This window comes from Poromitra crassiceps (assembly GCF_964638095.1).
Source record: "Poromitra crassiceps genome assembly, chromosome: 7".
Classification (NCBI taxonomy): domain Eukaryota; kingdom Metazoa; phylum Chordata; class Actinopteri; order Beryciformes; family Melamphaidae; genus Poromitra; species Poromitra crassiceps.
The window spans coordinates 30,804,499-30,820,088 of record NC_139628.1 but is presented as its reverse complement, the minus strand read 5'-3'; the positions used below and the strand labels follow the sequence as shown (position 1 = coordinate 30,820,088).

Sequence of the window (15,590 nt, the reverse complement as noted above, 5' to 3'; positions counted from 1 at the left end):
TTCAACTTCAATAAATTCAATCATTCCATACAAATTCAGAAAGCACGATTTGAATTCAGTCGTCTGCTGGAACAAATCTCATCACTTTCAATCTCATTTACACAAACACAAGATCTCAAGTCAAGACTTCTTTATAAGTCATCAAAGTACAAGTCAAAGTCAAGTCGCAAGTCACCAGAGCCAAGTCATGTGACTTGAGTCACCTCCTCTGGCGTTATAATAAACATCTGTAATTTATTTGGTAGTGTGGACTTTCCTCCTTTTTTGTCTCTGCTTAGACAACCATGAGGAGACAAGATCTGGGCTGCAAAGAGTTAAAAATCTGATTTTCTATTCCAGTATAGACCATCACTTGTCCCATCTACTAACCCCCCGCGCCCTCACCTTGCCCTCTCTCCCCCCCCCTGCCTCAGTGCACTAGCTCCAGCTGGCTGGCTGAGAAAGGCAGCACCCCGCTGACGTAGTAGGCGATGCCCAGGGAGAGCAGAGCGATGACCACCAGCAGCAGCAGCACCCTCCAGAAGCCCAGGTCCTCCACAAACTCCTGCCAGGTGGTCCTGAAGCTGGACAGCACGCCCTCGCTGCTCTGCAGGTTGGGGTTGAGCAGCGAGTGGCTCTCCATGGCACTGAGACACAGACAGCGGCAAGAAGACGAGGCGATTAGACAAAATAGCATGGCATGAAGCAATCCATTTGGCTGGAAAGAAAAGAAAGAAAAAAACATGAAGACACCCAAGTGCAGGGAATAATTGACCTTTTTCCACCAGCAGCCATTTTGTGTCTAAAAGGCAGGAAGTAACACAGGTGCAAGCAAAACATTGAGGGTTTCCAACCTCCAATCCATTTAGGTGTCCCAGGGCCCTCGTTAATGTTTTGGTTGCACTTGTGTTACTTCCTGCCTTTTAGACACAAAATGGCTGAGAATAGCATGGAATGGAGCTCTGTTCTTGGAAGAAATGGGCTGGGTACTGGTGGCTGGTGGTTTCTAGGGTTGGGGGAAAAAATCGATACACCGTCCATAGCATCGCGATATTTTGCCTGACGATATTGTATCGATATAAAAAAAAAAAAAAAAAAAAATGCAAGCCATGCATTGCCAGGCCACCGGGCATCTGCCCGAAGCGCCTGATGTTGCAGTCCGCGCCTGCAGTGGCGTACTGAGTCCAGAGAAGCTTAATAATGTAGCCTACGTGTGGGGCAAAAACAAAACAAAACAAAAAAACACTGCATGTTTTACTTCCGGTGAGGTCAAGGAAAAGGTAGGAAAAGGAGTTAGACAATATATCGAAATATCGCAATATTCAATATATCGCAATACTAGCATATCGCAATACTATCGTATCGTGACTCAAGTATCGTTTTAGTATCGTATCGTGCGCATCTGGTGATTCCCACCCCTAGTGGTTTCCCTGGCTGTCAGTCAGATGAAGTGGAAGTGAGGTATGGACAAGCATTCCATCCAGAAGGAAATGCTTGTCCATACCTCAAAGAATGATTACACCATCTTCTCACCTCACACTCAGTACACCCTGAGGCAATACAGTGAATATTACATGAATGATTCTTTGAAAATAACTAAAAAGTGTTGTTTTTTGTTTGCAGATTTTTTGTTTAAATAAAGCAGGTATATGACAAGTGAAACAAACTGACTGACCAAAGTTTTCCCAAACTCCTTTTTCAAAACAACTTGGGGGAAAAAAAACATATGACATCAACATTATTATTAATATAACAATAATATAAAAAAATATATATAAATCTGCTGGTGTGTGTGACTGCGTATTGTCTGTGCGCTGCGCTGACCCTCAGTAGCTTGTGGGGCTACTGTAGCCAGAGAGTTGAGCGAGGACAATGACAGACAGACTCTTGGATGAGAACGGCAAAAGCGAGAAAGTATGATCTGTACGAAAAGTCTGCACTGACTTCAACTATAGCTTATTCGTTATTTCTGTAATCGCTGCACTTTCCAGAGATTTGCGTCCGGATTCGAAGGACTAGACAAGGCACACCATTTCATCCTGTACCAAAGTTTTGAGTGTCATCATTGCTTGCTGTTCCTCTCGACCCCAGAGGAAAGCACGGAACTCACTGCCCCACCCCCTCTGCCGATCTGGGGAGAGCCGTAGACACACACATGCTTTCTCCGATACATGTGCAGTTGCCAGCCGCTTCTTTTCACCTGACAGCAGGGAGCTTCACCGGCAGGACGTAGCACGTGGGAGGTTCACGCTATTCCCACCGGTTCCCTTCCGCCGCGAACAGGCGCCCAGACCCAACCAGAGGAGGCGCTAGTGCAGCGACCAGGACACATACCCTCACTCCGGCTTGCCACCCGCAGACACAGCCAATCGTGCCTGCATGGACGCCCGACCAAGCCAGAGGTAATACGGGGGCGCGAACCTGCGACCCCCGTGTTGGTAGGCAGGGAATCTCCCGCGACACTACCCTAACGCCCGACAGCAATGACTGAACTTTTGAACATTTGGAAACTGGTAAACCACATTTGGAGATAAATAACAACCGGAGCATCTTTTCGCTGTGCTCTCCAGTATCCCTCATGGGTTAGTAGACTGAAAATAATGTTGGTGAAATAGTAACTAATGTGGATGTCATTATCTACATGTGCTACATCAGCCTCTCCAAAGACAAGAGACGTTGATCTGATGCGTCTCGCGTAATCATGGAATTCTAGGCTATAATTACGAACAGACCTGAACGAGGGATCATTCAATGTGAAAAGCCATGATTGCCCAAGCAAGGCACCTGAAGATGGAGGACTTTGTATACAGCTCAAGAGTTTACTTTTTTCTCACTGGAGGTTTTCAATCTTAGAGTTATACTATGTCAGTTTTCTACAGATTCTACTCCTGTTCTCAGTGAACAGGTATTCTGTATAAACCTACAGACTTCCCTACTTTTAGAACTATTCTGTATTTGCATGCTGGATGATATTTGTTCCCCTCTCCTGCCCTCCTCTTGACTCTTAAAGCCTTTTCAGTCCATGCGTCCCTGCGTACCTCTCGCTCTCGGCCATCTGCATGGTCTCCAGTTTGGAGTGTGGTCCTCTGTTGAAGCCCTTCACCTCCTGCTCCTCCAGGCCCTCCAGCAGGCGGATGGCGTCCTTGTTCACGCCGCGTCTCTTCGCCAGCACCAGCGGAGTCGATCCGTTGTGGTTGCTGTTGTGTAGGAAGACCAACAGACGGCACTGTTAGGCTCAAGCGTCATTAACTCGTATTACTTTGACAAGAAACCTAATTTTAAAACTTTATTTAACCACCCAAGTTGACGAAGAACACAACACATACACCAACAACAGTAGTGATGAGGCTGGGAGTAAGGAGTAACTCAATAATAGCATTGTCTCATCCACCGTTAGGTCCACTACAGACTATATAAGCAACACATGCAACAGCTCAAAGGAGGACGCAATAGGCTTTTCTCATGTTGTCGCGTAGAAATATGTGCAGTCCAAAATTGTTTATATTGTCTACTGCATATATCCTACGTGTCAGGTGGAGACTGAGACACTGAATGAAAATGACTGTTAAATGATCAATGAAAAAGTAATTTTCTAAACTAAAAAGTGGAAATGGCGGTGGCTCAGTCAGAAGAGAAACCGCACCAGGCTGGCAGTAGCTACCATCTACTTTATAACCTTTTATTTCCCCCGCGATGGAGGATGTATAAATGTACACATTCCTCTACAGCAGTCAAGATATCTGAATGAGAAAGGGTTCTATGGATATAACAGTACTACAGGCTCCCCTTTACACATCAGTGAGAGATAAATGCATGCTTATTTGAAACTGCTCATGGAATGGGAGGGCAGAGTAGAAATGTACTACGACCATGATTAGTCGTTGCACTTTGTGTCTCTGTGTTAACCTTTGTACCATTATTGAAGGATGATTTTTGAGATTCACTTGCACTATTGCAAATATTGGTATATCACTCAGGAATGTGAACTTTTCCCCCTGTTAAGTTCATTAAATAAATGGAAACATTACTAAACGCATTTAAAATATGAAATGTATAAATGTAGGTATAATAAACTGTGATTCCCGTATATATTTCGTCCCCCCCCATCAAATATAATCGGGTAATCGGCAGCGATGATGTTACAGTAGAGGCTACTGGTGGAAGTGCACGGTCACAATCTGGCCCTCTGGTAGTGAGGATTTTTTTTTCTCTATCATGAAAGTTGCCTATCCCTGTTCCAGATAATACAATGCCACCATGCTCCAGACTGGTGACTTAGCTCCCCCTTCTGGATAAATGCAGCATAGTACCACAGGTATGTATTTTTGTAGACTTGTTCTAGGCTTGCCCAGGAGTCCCTGTCCTTCCTGGGTTCCTACTATACTATCAATGGTTCCTATGTGTAAAAGTCAATGGGATTTTCAGTTAAATACATGAAATACATAAGGTCCGTGGTTAACAAAAGTTTATGAAACAGCAAACTTTGTGTTCAGCAAGATAATCTTCAGGGGGGTACGGTGGTGCAGTGGTAAGCGCTGTCGCCTCACAGCTCGAAGGTCCTGGGTTCGATTCCCACCTGGGACGCTGTGAACACTAAAGGAATGCGTGCCCGTCCGCATGTCCTCGAGTGCCCACCGCCCGGGTGGGGTTGTCAAAAGGGCCTTTCTGTGTGGAGTTTGCATGTTCTCCCCGTGCCTCCCGGGGGTTTCCTTCATATAGGAACCCCCTTCACCAAAACATGCAATATCCTGGTCGTTAAGGGCGCCTGTTCAGAGGGAGGGGAACTGGTTGGAATAGCGTGAACCTCCCACGTGCTATGTCCTACCAGTGAAGCTTCCTCTGTCAGGTGAAAAGAAGCGGCTGGGCCATGGGCCATGGGCTAACTGCCCATGTCTCGGAGGAAGCATGGAGCCAGTTTCGGCTCTCCCAAGATCGGCAGAGGGTGGAGTAGCAACCAGGATAAATACATTAAATTAGCACTAATGGGGGATAAAAATGGGATAAGAAATCGGGGGGGGGGAATCTTCACAAATGAGGACCATTTGTATGAGTTTTGAAGTATTTTCTGAAAATGGTGTTAAAAAAATCCATTTACATTTTGAAAATCATGGACTCATTCGTGCGGTACTCTATTAGGCCAGACTGGACTGTAGGAACCTGCTGGATGTGTGTGTGCTGTGTAAGCACACAGCTTGCATAGGTTGAGAACTACATGTGGAGTCTGTAATGGACATTAGTCCTACTCCCTGTATATCTCAGTCAGTAGAACATGGTGTTCATCACTGTCAGGTTAGGGTTTGATTCCAACTGAGGCTCCCTGTGCTAAAACTGCACTGATTGGTAAGAAAATGGCACTGCACCATCATTCTATTTGTTTTTTAATTTGTTGGGGGAGTTTTTGCAAATTATATAATTGAAAGTTTGGAGAAATAGGAAAGACTCAGAGAGAGGGAGACAAAGGGAGTCAAAAATATAGTCAAAAATTCATATTGTGATATCGTGACAATGGGCAATATTCCGACTTGTTGACGTAGTGACATCACGCCGTTATGCTGCGTAACTATGACGTATGCACTATGCACATTCGCACACCAACGAACATGGCTGAAAGCCGCTCCATGGTGGAGGAGTTAATTGCAAAAGGGGGAGTAGCTTCAGTAGTGTGGAAGTGGTTTGACTACAAAAGAGCATGTACAACAAACCATGGTAATATTTGAAGGCATATTTGAATATTTGATGGGAAACTGACATGATAAAATGCTGACATATAAAACAAGATCACTTATTTTGTTGTAATTGTATGTTCTGCAAATTAATGATAAAATATTTTTCAGTATATCGTCAAGAATAGCGTTATTGCAGAAATGCCCTGAAATATTGTGATACTATTTTTAGGGCCCGATCGCCCTCCCCTAGCCAGAAGGCGCATGACATCACCTCGTCTTCTCTCCCATGTCTTACCAGATGTCAATTTTCAGCCCGTTGGACACCAGGAACTGGATGGTGTCCACGTGTCCGCACAGGTGCAGCGCTGTGTTGCCCTGGTAGTCCGTGGCCAGCAGGTCGGCCCCCAGCTTGTGCAAGAAGCGGCATATGTCCACGTTCCCCCGGGCGGCGGCTAGGTGCAGACCGGTGCGGCCGCGGTTGTCGCGGATGTTGGGGTCGCATCCAGTCTCCAGGAGGCGCTTGGCGAAGGGCAGGTCGCCGTCGATGCACGCCTGCAGCAAGGGCACGCTGGTCTGCGACGAGTCGTTGATGAAGACATAGGACATGTCCGAGTGGGTGTCAGAAAATTCCAGCGTACCTGGAGGGAGGAAACAGGTTTTTATTATCGCAAATAATTTTATAATAATCTTTTTGTCGATCATTTAAACTTAAAGCCACCACCATAATAATAAGCACAGAAGATTGGATATTTTTGTCTGGGTGTTGCTTGTGGTCACCCTTGTGGTGTTCTCTTTAGCTTTGGATCGTGTTTTGGTTAGTCTAGGCTAGGGAAACACCGGCTTCGACAGCCCATTGCCTGGCTAGCGCAGTGTCTTCCCCATCCTTCTGTAAGTTTGGCCCAACCTTCAGTCTGCTTTCTTTTCTTATTTGGTTTTCTTGGTCTTCATGTTTAAATAAAACATTTGAACTTTGTTTTCTTCAATCTTATGGTGGCATCTCTCTTAATGTTACGGTCTCTCTTAACGAGTCTGTTCAGGGTCGGATCGTAACAGTGGGTGTCGGAAAAGTCCAACGTACCTGGTGGGAGGAAATGGTTTGAAAGAGGAAGAGCAGGAGATAATCTCCACAAATAATCTAATAAGTAATAAATAAGCACAGAAGACTGGATATTTCTGAGTGAGTGTTACAAAAGTCCAGTGTCCCTGATGGGGAGGAGGCGGGTATGAAAGAAGGAAGCAGGAGTTAAATAAGTTAAACAGTCACATATAATCTAAAAGAAAATCATAACAGTGGTCGCTGATAATTGCCTACTGTATGTCGTGGTAAATGTGAGAAATTTGCAGCGAACCAATGAGAAGATCAGAATGAGAACAGAGAGAACAGGGCAAGGTGCTAAATAGCCATGACCACAATCTGTGATGATGAGATGTTTCCAAATGGATTAAACTAAATCTGGATGGAAAGAAACCGTGTGTTCTAACAGCTTAAAACGAGGTGCTACCTTGAACATACAAACCTGATTGAGTGAATTAGAAGATTGAGGGCAATGGCGATTGTGTGCATGTGCGTGTGTGTGTGTGTGTGTGTGTGTGTGTGTGTGTGTGTGTGTGTGCGTGCGTGTGAAAACAACAATAAATACAGGGCTCTAACAAAGGGCAGCAGAGTGGGGTAGTGAGTAGAGAGATCAATCAATAAAGGTTGTTGTAACAGTTTTTGGACAGTCTAATAGCCACAATACGTTTTTGTTTTTTGCTCAGCCTGCCCCTGTCCTACCCCCTTGCTGCCCCCTCTATCTCCAGAAAGGTGCTGATGCTCTATCTATCCAATAAGGGCAAGTATGGTAGTCTAGACTCAGAGACCAGCCTTCAACTGAACACCCAGGTCCAAGCCCTTGTTGCAGCAAATATTACAATATTTGATATAGCAGAGAAAGTACTCCCATGTCACATGCATTTCCTACCACAGTAGATGCTTTATCACACACGCAGCTCATTTGATGCAGCTGTCATCTGATCATTATCAGCTGTTAATAACACTGTCAATTGACTAGATCATTGAAAGTAAAACTAGCGTTCTTTTATAGAAATAAGGCTTGTTTTACTCAATACTGCAGGAAACAAATTGTACAGTCAACATTTTTATCCGTGCTTGACTATGGTGACGTGATATACATGAACGCTACTGCCTCTACCCTTAAACCTCTCGATGCAGTTTATCATTCAGCTATTAGATTTATAACTGGGGATGCCTTTAGAACACATCACTGTATATTGTATGAGAAAGTTGGGTGGCAGTCCTTGGTAGTAAGGAGGGAACGGCACTGTATTTTATTTATTTACAAAGCACTTCTAGGTGAACTGCCTGGTTATCTCTCATGTCTTGTTAACCACAAACCACCAGCACACTGCACTAGATCCCAAGACTATCTGGTTCTTGAAAATCATCGTGTCCGCACTGAGATTGGGAAATTGTCGTTCTCTTACTATGCTCCACACAAGTGGAACGAGATACAAAAACTCGTAAAATTGGTTAGGCTAATCCCTTTTAACCAATTGAAATGCCTGTTAAATGACATAGAGCAGTGTGAATGTACGTGTTTTCTTTAAATTATTTATTTTATCTGTAATACTGCAATACTGTCTGTGTCTATGTTATTCTTTTGTATGTACGCAGGGCATCCTTGTAAAAGAGAGCTTGCTCTCAATGGTCTTTCCCTGTTTAAATAAAGGTATGATGATGATGATGAATCACCTTTGTCCTACCAAGATGGTGTGTTTTGATCTAGCAGAATAATACATTCTAACTAGGATAAGGATTGACTGTCAGATTACTGAAAGTGTTAAAATGACCTCAAAGTGTCTCTCAAGTGTGTGTATGTTCGCAGAACATTGTTCTGGGAAATAATAATAGATTACAGTATAGCTGGCTAACTTAGCTAACGTTATAGCTGCGATGATTGTGTGTAACATTAACTAGCCAGCCAATGAGGCAGTAAAGTAATATAAAATCATAAAGTAACCAAGTTCTCGCATATGGTTACAACAGAGACGACGGATTATATCGTCTCTGATTACACCTAGCTCCTGTGCCAGAATGTTGCGATAATGTTAGCCAAAAGAAGCTAGCTGGGCTAACTAGCAAGCTGCCGGTTTCTGTAGCTATACACGCCTAACTACGGTAATTTAAATCGCAATTTAACAGTCGTTGAAACATGCACATGAGGTACATCATACATTTACACTACTTGCTGTATATTACCCTCCTCACCTGTTAATGTGTTCCAACTCAGCCGAAAAAAAATACACTACGCTTTCCTTCGAGCTAGCTAGCTGTGTTGTTGTTGTGATGGTTGCAGGTATCTGGCGACTTGCGTTTTACGACATGCGACAACAGCTTGACGACAGCTCCCGATCTACAAATGATCTCCCTTGCGAGATAAACGGACTTCAGCCCATCTGTGTACACTCCAGATGATCTCCAGATTAGCTGAGCTGTGAGCGCATCATGCTGACATTTGTGACTGACCCAACATCTGTTCAAAATCCCATAAAATCACCAACAGGTTATATTATAATCAAAAATACATTTAAAACAGAATTTCGTTTTAAATGTCGTTTAAATTGTGCTATTTTTCTTTGACATGACATTAAATAATTTTGCTATGCTTGATCGTCAGCAGCAGGGTCAATCAAATCTCAAGGTTGAAAACACATCTGCATTATTCTCCCATATCTTTAATTGCCTCATATCATGGAAAAACAGCCTAAATAAAATGTATTCAATTGACTTCTATAATAGGCTATTCACCTCCACCTAGATGTCTTTCCACCTAGATAATTTCTTTAAAATTAATATATAGCTTCAAAGTGACTAAATTAGACTGATTAGACTAACCTTTGCTGCTGACAGCTACTATGCAAACCCAATGAGTGCTCTATAAGTTTTAGCTCTTTCTGCAACTGCTGCGCCTGTTGCTTATTGCACTTTTTATACTATTTTTTTTTAAGTTTTGTTGTGATGCGTTTAAATGTCAATTTTATTTCTTCTTTTCGTTTATTTTCCTGTCAACCATTTTATGTGCTTAATGAAGTTGCTTAATGCACTTTTTATACTCTTTTTTTTAAGTTTTGTTGTGATGCTTTTAAATGTCCATTTTATTCTCTTCTTTTCTTTTCTTTTCCTGTCAACCATTTTATGTGAAGCACTTTGAATTGCCTCTGTGTATGAAACGTGCTATACAAATAAACTTGACTTGACTTGACTTTGCAGTCTTGGGAGTTTCATCTTATTTTCACCTGTAAGTGGCAGCCATCCATTATTTTCTAAAATTGGATCATCCTTTTAAGGTGCAATAATCATATTTCATCCTATAGTTGCTTGGCTCTCTCCCTAAAATAAAAATCATCCAGTGTGAAGCTACAACAGATCGTTTTTAATGTTGTTTTGCCTAAGCGCACAGCAACATCTAACATGATTCCAGTAATCTCAAACATCTTTGTAACTACAGCACAACAAAACACATTAAATCATGCCTATTCATTATATACTATACAAATACTTTGTTCCTATACTTATTAGAATTTTCAGCTATGTTTACTTTAGAGTGAAGTATTAATTGTTTCTGATAACTCTTTACTTTTACGCTACATTTTAACACAAATATCTGTACTTTCTACTCCTTACATTTTCAAAACAGGCTATAGGTTCTTAATGCATGACAGACAAAACGATGTACCGTTGTTTGTCTGTCTCGCTTGTCTCACGCTCTCCTAGCTTTCATGCGTTCTCATCTTTTGTGGAAAAACGATATCACACAAATTATGAATCAAAGTTTTTGTACAACTTAAAAGATGGTTGGAGGGGTGGTCTTTTAAGTTTAATAGTCTTTGAATTATAATATCATGTGGGTTTCAGTTTTGGACAGAAACAGCCAGTAGTCCAGTACTACTACTTTTTTGCTTATTACATTTCAGAGCCTGTACTTTTTACTTTTACTTGAGTAAATAAGTTGACCTATACTTTTACCAGAGTATTTTTTCCACAAGTAACTGTACTTCTACTTAAGTAAAGAATGTGTGTACTTTTCCCATCTCTGCTAATGTGTAGAGGTCAGATGCAAACATTAGGAACAACTTCCACACTGTCCACTGACTTAAGTAATGAAGGACAAAACAAGTTAAAGGTGTTGCTAGTATTTTGTACACCGTCTATTATATTCTCATTCTCATATTCTCGGCTCATTGTCAATCACACTTTAATAGAAATCCTCAGTTAGTAAACTTTTGATACTTTATTTCATAGTGATGTGAGCACAAAAAATACACATTACAGTATCAGACATGTTATCATCAATTTGTTTTTGCTATAGATCCTCTTTGAGGAAAATTGCAATTCTTTTCTGGCATTACAGGCACTTACAGCATATTGCTGGCATTTAGATTAGCGATTGTTGCATAAATGGTCTCAACTCTCCATTTTGTCAATTTGTGCTAATATGATGGCATCGGAAACACAGGACAAAAGTCAAAACGGGCAGATAAAAGCTGTTGTTATGTTATTCAAATAATCACCGGTGAATATATTTTCCATATAAAACATAATCCTAAAGGCATTTTCTCCCGCATTTTTTATTACTGAATGTACAGATCATTATAATCCCATTCCCTCCCATCTCAGTAAATAAACCTATAAAACCAGGGATAGTATCATGACTTGTGTAAAATAATTACATTCTAGATTACAAAACGACAAATGCAGACAAATGAGGGGAAAAAAGAATGTGTACATAGATAAAGTGGGGGCTACCAGCAGAGAGACAGAGCTATGTGCTAGACAGACACAGTGGTCATAGTGGTTACAAGTCACCCAATAGCTTTCACTGTCCAGGGATAATCGATAAGAGAGAAGACACTGCTATTATCCACACCTATTATAGACCAGTTAAGCCGCTGCACTCTCAAATGCAGCCTGGGCCTTTGATGTAGAGTGCAGACTCTTATTTTGAAATAAAAGTCAATGTAAAATATCATGTGTTTATTCACACTTTACTGCTGCGTTTTCAAGCATACATCTGCAATAACTACAGTTAAAGGCCTGAAATGTATGTGATGATCCAAAACAGTAGCTTCTACCTCTACCTTATCCGAAGACAATGAAAAACAAAACAAAAAACACAGGGACTGGAAAACAACAACAACAACAGGGACATTATAGACATTTTCTCTAAGATACTTGGTGTGTAATAAGCATGACAATAAGCACTATGTACAACAATAATTAACAAATCCTAGCAGAGAGTGTGTGCCCTATACTGTATGTTTATGTTGAGTGGGATTCCTTCCTGATGCGTTTTATGATCACGTTGGTGTGAATGAAGGAATTCTCCGTACACGCAAAGCCAGGTTTTGGTCACAATAAAATATAAGGAGTAAAGGCTGTGAGGTGTGTGTGTTTGACAATGGTTCAGACCAAAACCAATGGAGATGAACAGGCAGGCTAGAACACTTGACATATCTTGAGATCTTGTGTTTGTGTAAATGACTCAGATTGAAAGTGATGAGATTGACGACTGAATTTAAATTGTTGTCTGAATTTTTACGTAATAATTGAATTTATTGAAGTAGACATTGATTATAGAAATAAAACACATAATGCTCTTAACAAGTTTTTATCCTATTAAACCCATTTTGCATTGAAAAGTCCTAAAAGTCCTTTTCTTTAAGATCTTAAATTGATATTGGACTGGATTATTTGATTTTTTCTGACTTTGCTTGCTGTTTATTTACACTTGAAATGAATGACTTGGACTTGACTTGGTAATCTACATTTAGACTTGAGACTTGAACAAAGTTGCCTTGGTCACACCTCTGCATTTGGTCATTGAAACCTGTCAAAACTCCATTGTAACATTTTAAAGATCGGTGCGTGGCATTGGGGAAAGACACATTATTTTCCTCATTAAAAAAATATCATCTGAACCTCTGTTGATGTAGCGAGCTGTAACAACAAACATGCCTCTAGTCTCGACGCGTTCATTGTAGCGATTCGCATCAGTGCAATATTTTCACAATACATATGAATGTTGTTTTTTTAATAGTGTGGCCTTATAGAGGTGAACAGTCACATGACATTTCTTGCCCCGGAAGAGAGTTCCCCATTTATTTCTCCATAGATGTTTCGAAAAATCCAGACGGGGGAAAAATATTGAATTTTTAACTTCGGCCGCCCCGTCTTTATTTTTTTTGTTTTTGCTCAAACTTCAATGTTTTTCTGGTCACTCACGATTCAGTACGTCATGGGTTAGCTTGGTTAAAACTTGTTATATAAGGATTTTTCGAAATGTCTATGGAGAAAATGAATGGGGAACTCTCTTCCGGGGCAAGAAATGTCACGTGACTGTTCAGCTCTATTCAAGTCATTATTGGTGTTAGCTGTTGCATAATTCCGTTATAGCGATTCTGAGAAAGTGCTGGTTTTCCTTTTTTATGCATGTGGTCTAAGAAAAACGACCAAATGACTGCTTTTCAAGTTGACTGTCAGGGTATTTTAGCACCAAAGAGTCTACAGGGATCATGAGAATCTGTGCATCTCTGAAATAAACCTAAACATTATGAAGTATCAAAAAGGCGTTGTAGAGTTAAAGACAAAAACAGGTACAGCTACTGTCTGAGGGTGTAGCCATGGCGACAGCTGTTATAGCAACCCTAACCCGCTTAAAGCAATATTCCACTTATTTTTTAACATGGGGGTTATTCGGCACTTGACTGCTTTATCCATGGCGGTTGTAGCTAGCAGTGAGCAAAAGTGAAGCTGCAGGCTTATGGTGTTTCATTTTATTAAAATGTGTGTATGATCGGGAGAGGTTAGGTCAGTTTCGATTCGGTCAGTTCAGAGGAGAATGTAAGAACATACGACGCTCCCCGTCAACTCTCCGAACGGACACAGCCCAAACCGACCCCCCGATGCGTGAGCGGTGCAGTGCGGTCCGATGGGGCGGCACTCTCCGAGGTAGCCGAGAATGATTCTCTCGCCAAAAAAAAAAAAAAAAAAGTTTACAAGAAAACGGACATGAAATTAAAAACACACAAAGACCATAAAAAATAGCACCACTGAAGAGCAATCGCACCAGGACCCCTCCCCTTTCCATCCCCTCCCTCTCTTTCTCGCCCATTAGCTTTTTTGCTCCTAAAGGGCGTCAAAAACAACACAAAAAGGCCCGAGGGTCATTTTCAGTCAGTCAATTGTGTCCTCTTGTTTGTTTTTCTTGTTCTAATATTTTCTTTATAAATCACCTCATCCTCCTCATCCTCCTCATCCTCCGTCATCATCACCCTTTAAGGCATGAAATGCATGCTGATGTTTCAGTCTCTCTCCTCTCCTCCACCTCTCTTCGTACTACAAGATCTTGCTGCAGACCTGGCAGCGGCTGACTCTGGAGTGCTGCTGGCCCTCCTTCAGGGTCTCCTGCTCCTGGGAGTGTACGAACTGGCGGGCTGCGTCCACGGTGGTCAGCCAGAAGCTGTACTTGTTGGCGAAGTAGTGGCAGGTGCCCTTGGCGCCGTTGCACTCGATGAAGGGCGTGGCGCGGAAGTCCTCCAGGCAGGAGCCGGGCGACACCAGGGACTGGCCGCCGCCCTCGGCGCCCGCCGCCGTGTGCTGGGTGGGGGGGGAGAGAGAGCGGACGTCAGGGTGACGTTGGGGCTTTATTCAGATTTGGGGGTTTTCACTTCAAAACCCCATCCACTAAAGACCCAATATGTAACTTTCTTTAGCTTAATATTACAGCTTTTAAATCATTTTGATGGCTTTGATGACTTTTAATAGGGAGAACGGCACCTCTATGAAGGTCTGTTTCTTGCATTCTATAACTTTGAGCAAGTCAAGTTGCCTGGAACATGTAACTCATTTCCTGTGCAGCTCCTTCAGATTAAAAGTTTTCTGCTGACAAACTAGCTTTTATTGTGAAGCACGTATATAGGAATTGAAACGTGTTTATCGCTGGCTAGCATAATTACCAGCGTGATTAGCCACTTATTTCAATAAAACAAGTCGACAACATTTGGGGATATTTGGAGCCATTTGTTTTCCAGCGAATCAGCTATAAACACTGCAGAGAGGTTAGCAAAGTAGAGAGTACAAGCAGAAATGGTAAAATGAGGCTGATATCTGAACGTACAAACAGGGAAGTCTAGCCTTTATTAGCATCTGTATTTACTACTTGTGACAGCAGAGGCCGCTGTTGCTGTTGATCATTAGAAAACTACATGGGGCTTTAATGATAATATGTCCATCTTAAAAAGTAATTTATTCTCATATTCAGAGCCTTCAAAGATAACTCCAACTGCTTCCAATACAGAGTTTCTCTACTCTCTGTTTGTTCAGTCATGGTGGCTATCGCTGCTCAACCAGAGTCATAGAGATATAAGAGTTGCGCCATCTCATTCACTCGTGTTTTTTGTGTGTTTTTTTTAACCTCACAATAGTTCCCGGGCCAGAAGTAAGGTTCTGGATTAAGCAGCGTTGTAGAGTTGCAGCAGACCGTTTGTGATGTACTTTGAAAGGGTAAGACTTTGTATATTATCAGCTTTATTTTATGCATTCAAATGTACTTCCTGGAACTATTCCCCCGCACACACTATAGCTACAGTATGTGAGTCTCACATTTTGGACTTCTGTTGGCGCCACTCTCTCTTCTATATCACTCTGTGCTCAACTACCCAGTTCTTCTTCTTTTGTTTAACCCAAACAAACCGGGCACATAAGACGCATCACTTCCTGTGGTGACCTACCATGAGGAAGGAGTATCCTATCCACAGGCTCCTCCAGCCTGGGGGGCAGGTGGGGATGGTCGTGTCCTGACTGTGGACCGCCACCGCCTGAGAGTAGGCCTCACACACCGAACACCTGCAGGGTTCATTCAACAGGGTTAGAAGTCAGGTCAAATA

At 42.1% G+C, this 15,590-nt stretch overlaps 2 protein-coding genes across 3 annotated transcripts in view; both read right to left on the bottom strand.

The window, feature by feature from the left end:
* Positions 1–409: 409 nt before the first annotated feature.
* Positions 410–8,997, bottom strand: LOC310779939 (ankyrin repeat domain-containing protein 46; the record flags this gene model as incomplete). Its single annotated transcript, XM_083640463.1, has 4 exons — positions 8,914–8,997; positions 5,941–6,283; positions 3,018–3,176; positions 410–626 (listed from the first exon to the last, which is right to left on the bottom strand). The coding sequence occupies exons 2-4, from the start codon at positions 6,249–6,251 to the stop codon at positions 410–412; spliced, it is 687 nt and encodes a 228-aa protein (XP_083496589.1). The 5' UTR covers positions 6,252–6,283; positions 8,914–8,997.
* A 1,924-nt stretch (positions 8,998–10,921) lies between these two features.
* col4a6 (collagen, type IV, alpha 6) overlaps positions 10,922–15,590 on the bottom strand; it is a 223,806-nt gene continuing 219,137 nt past the window's right edge. For both annotated transcript variants that reach the window (XM_083639806.1, XM_083639807.1), the window contains 2 exons: positions 15,435–15,549; positions 10,922–14,301 (listed from right to left, as the gene is read on the bottom strand). In XM_083639806.1, coding sequence (XP_083495932.1) covers positions 14,041–14,301; positions 15,435–15,549 — 376 coding nt within the window. In that variant the 3' untranslated portion in view covers positions 10,922–14,040. The remainder of the gene's footprint in view (positions 14,302–15,434; positions 15,550–15,590) is intronic.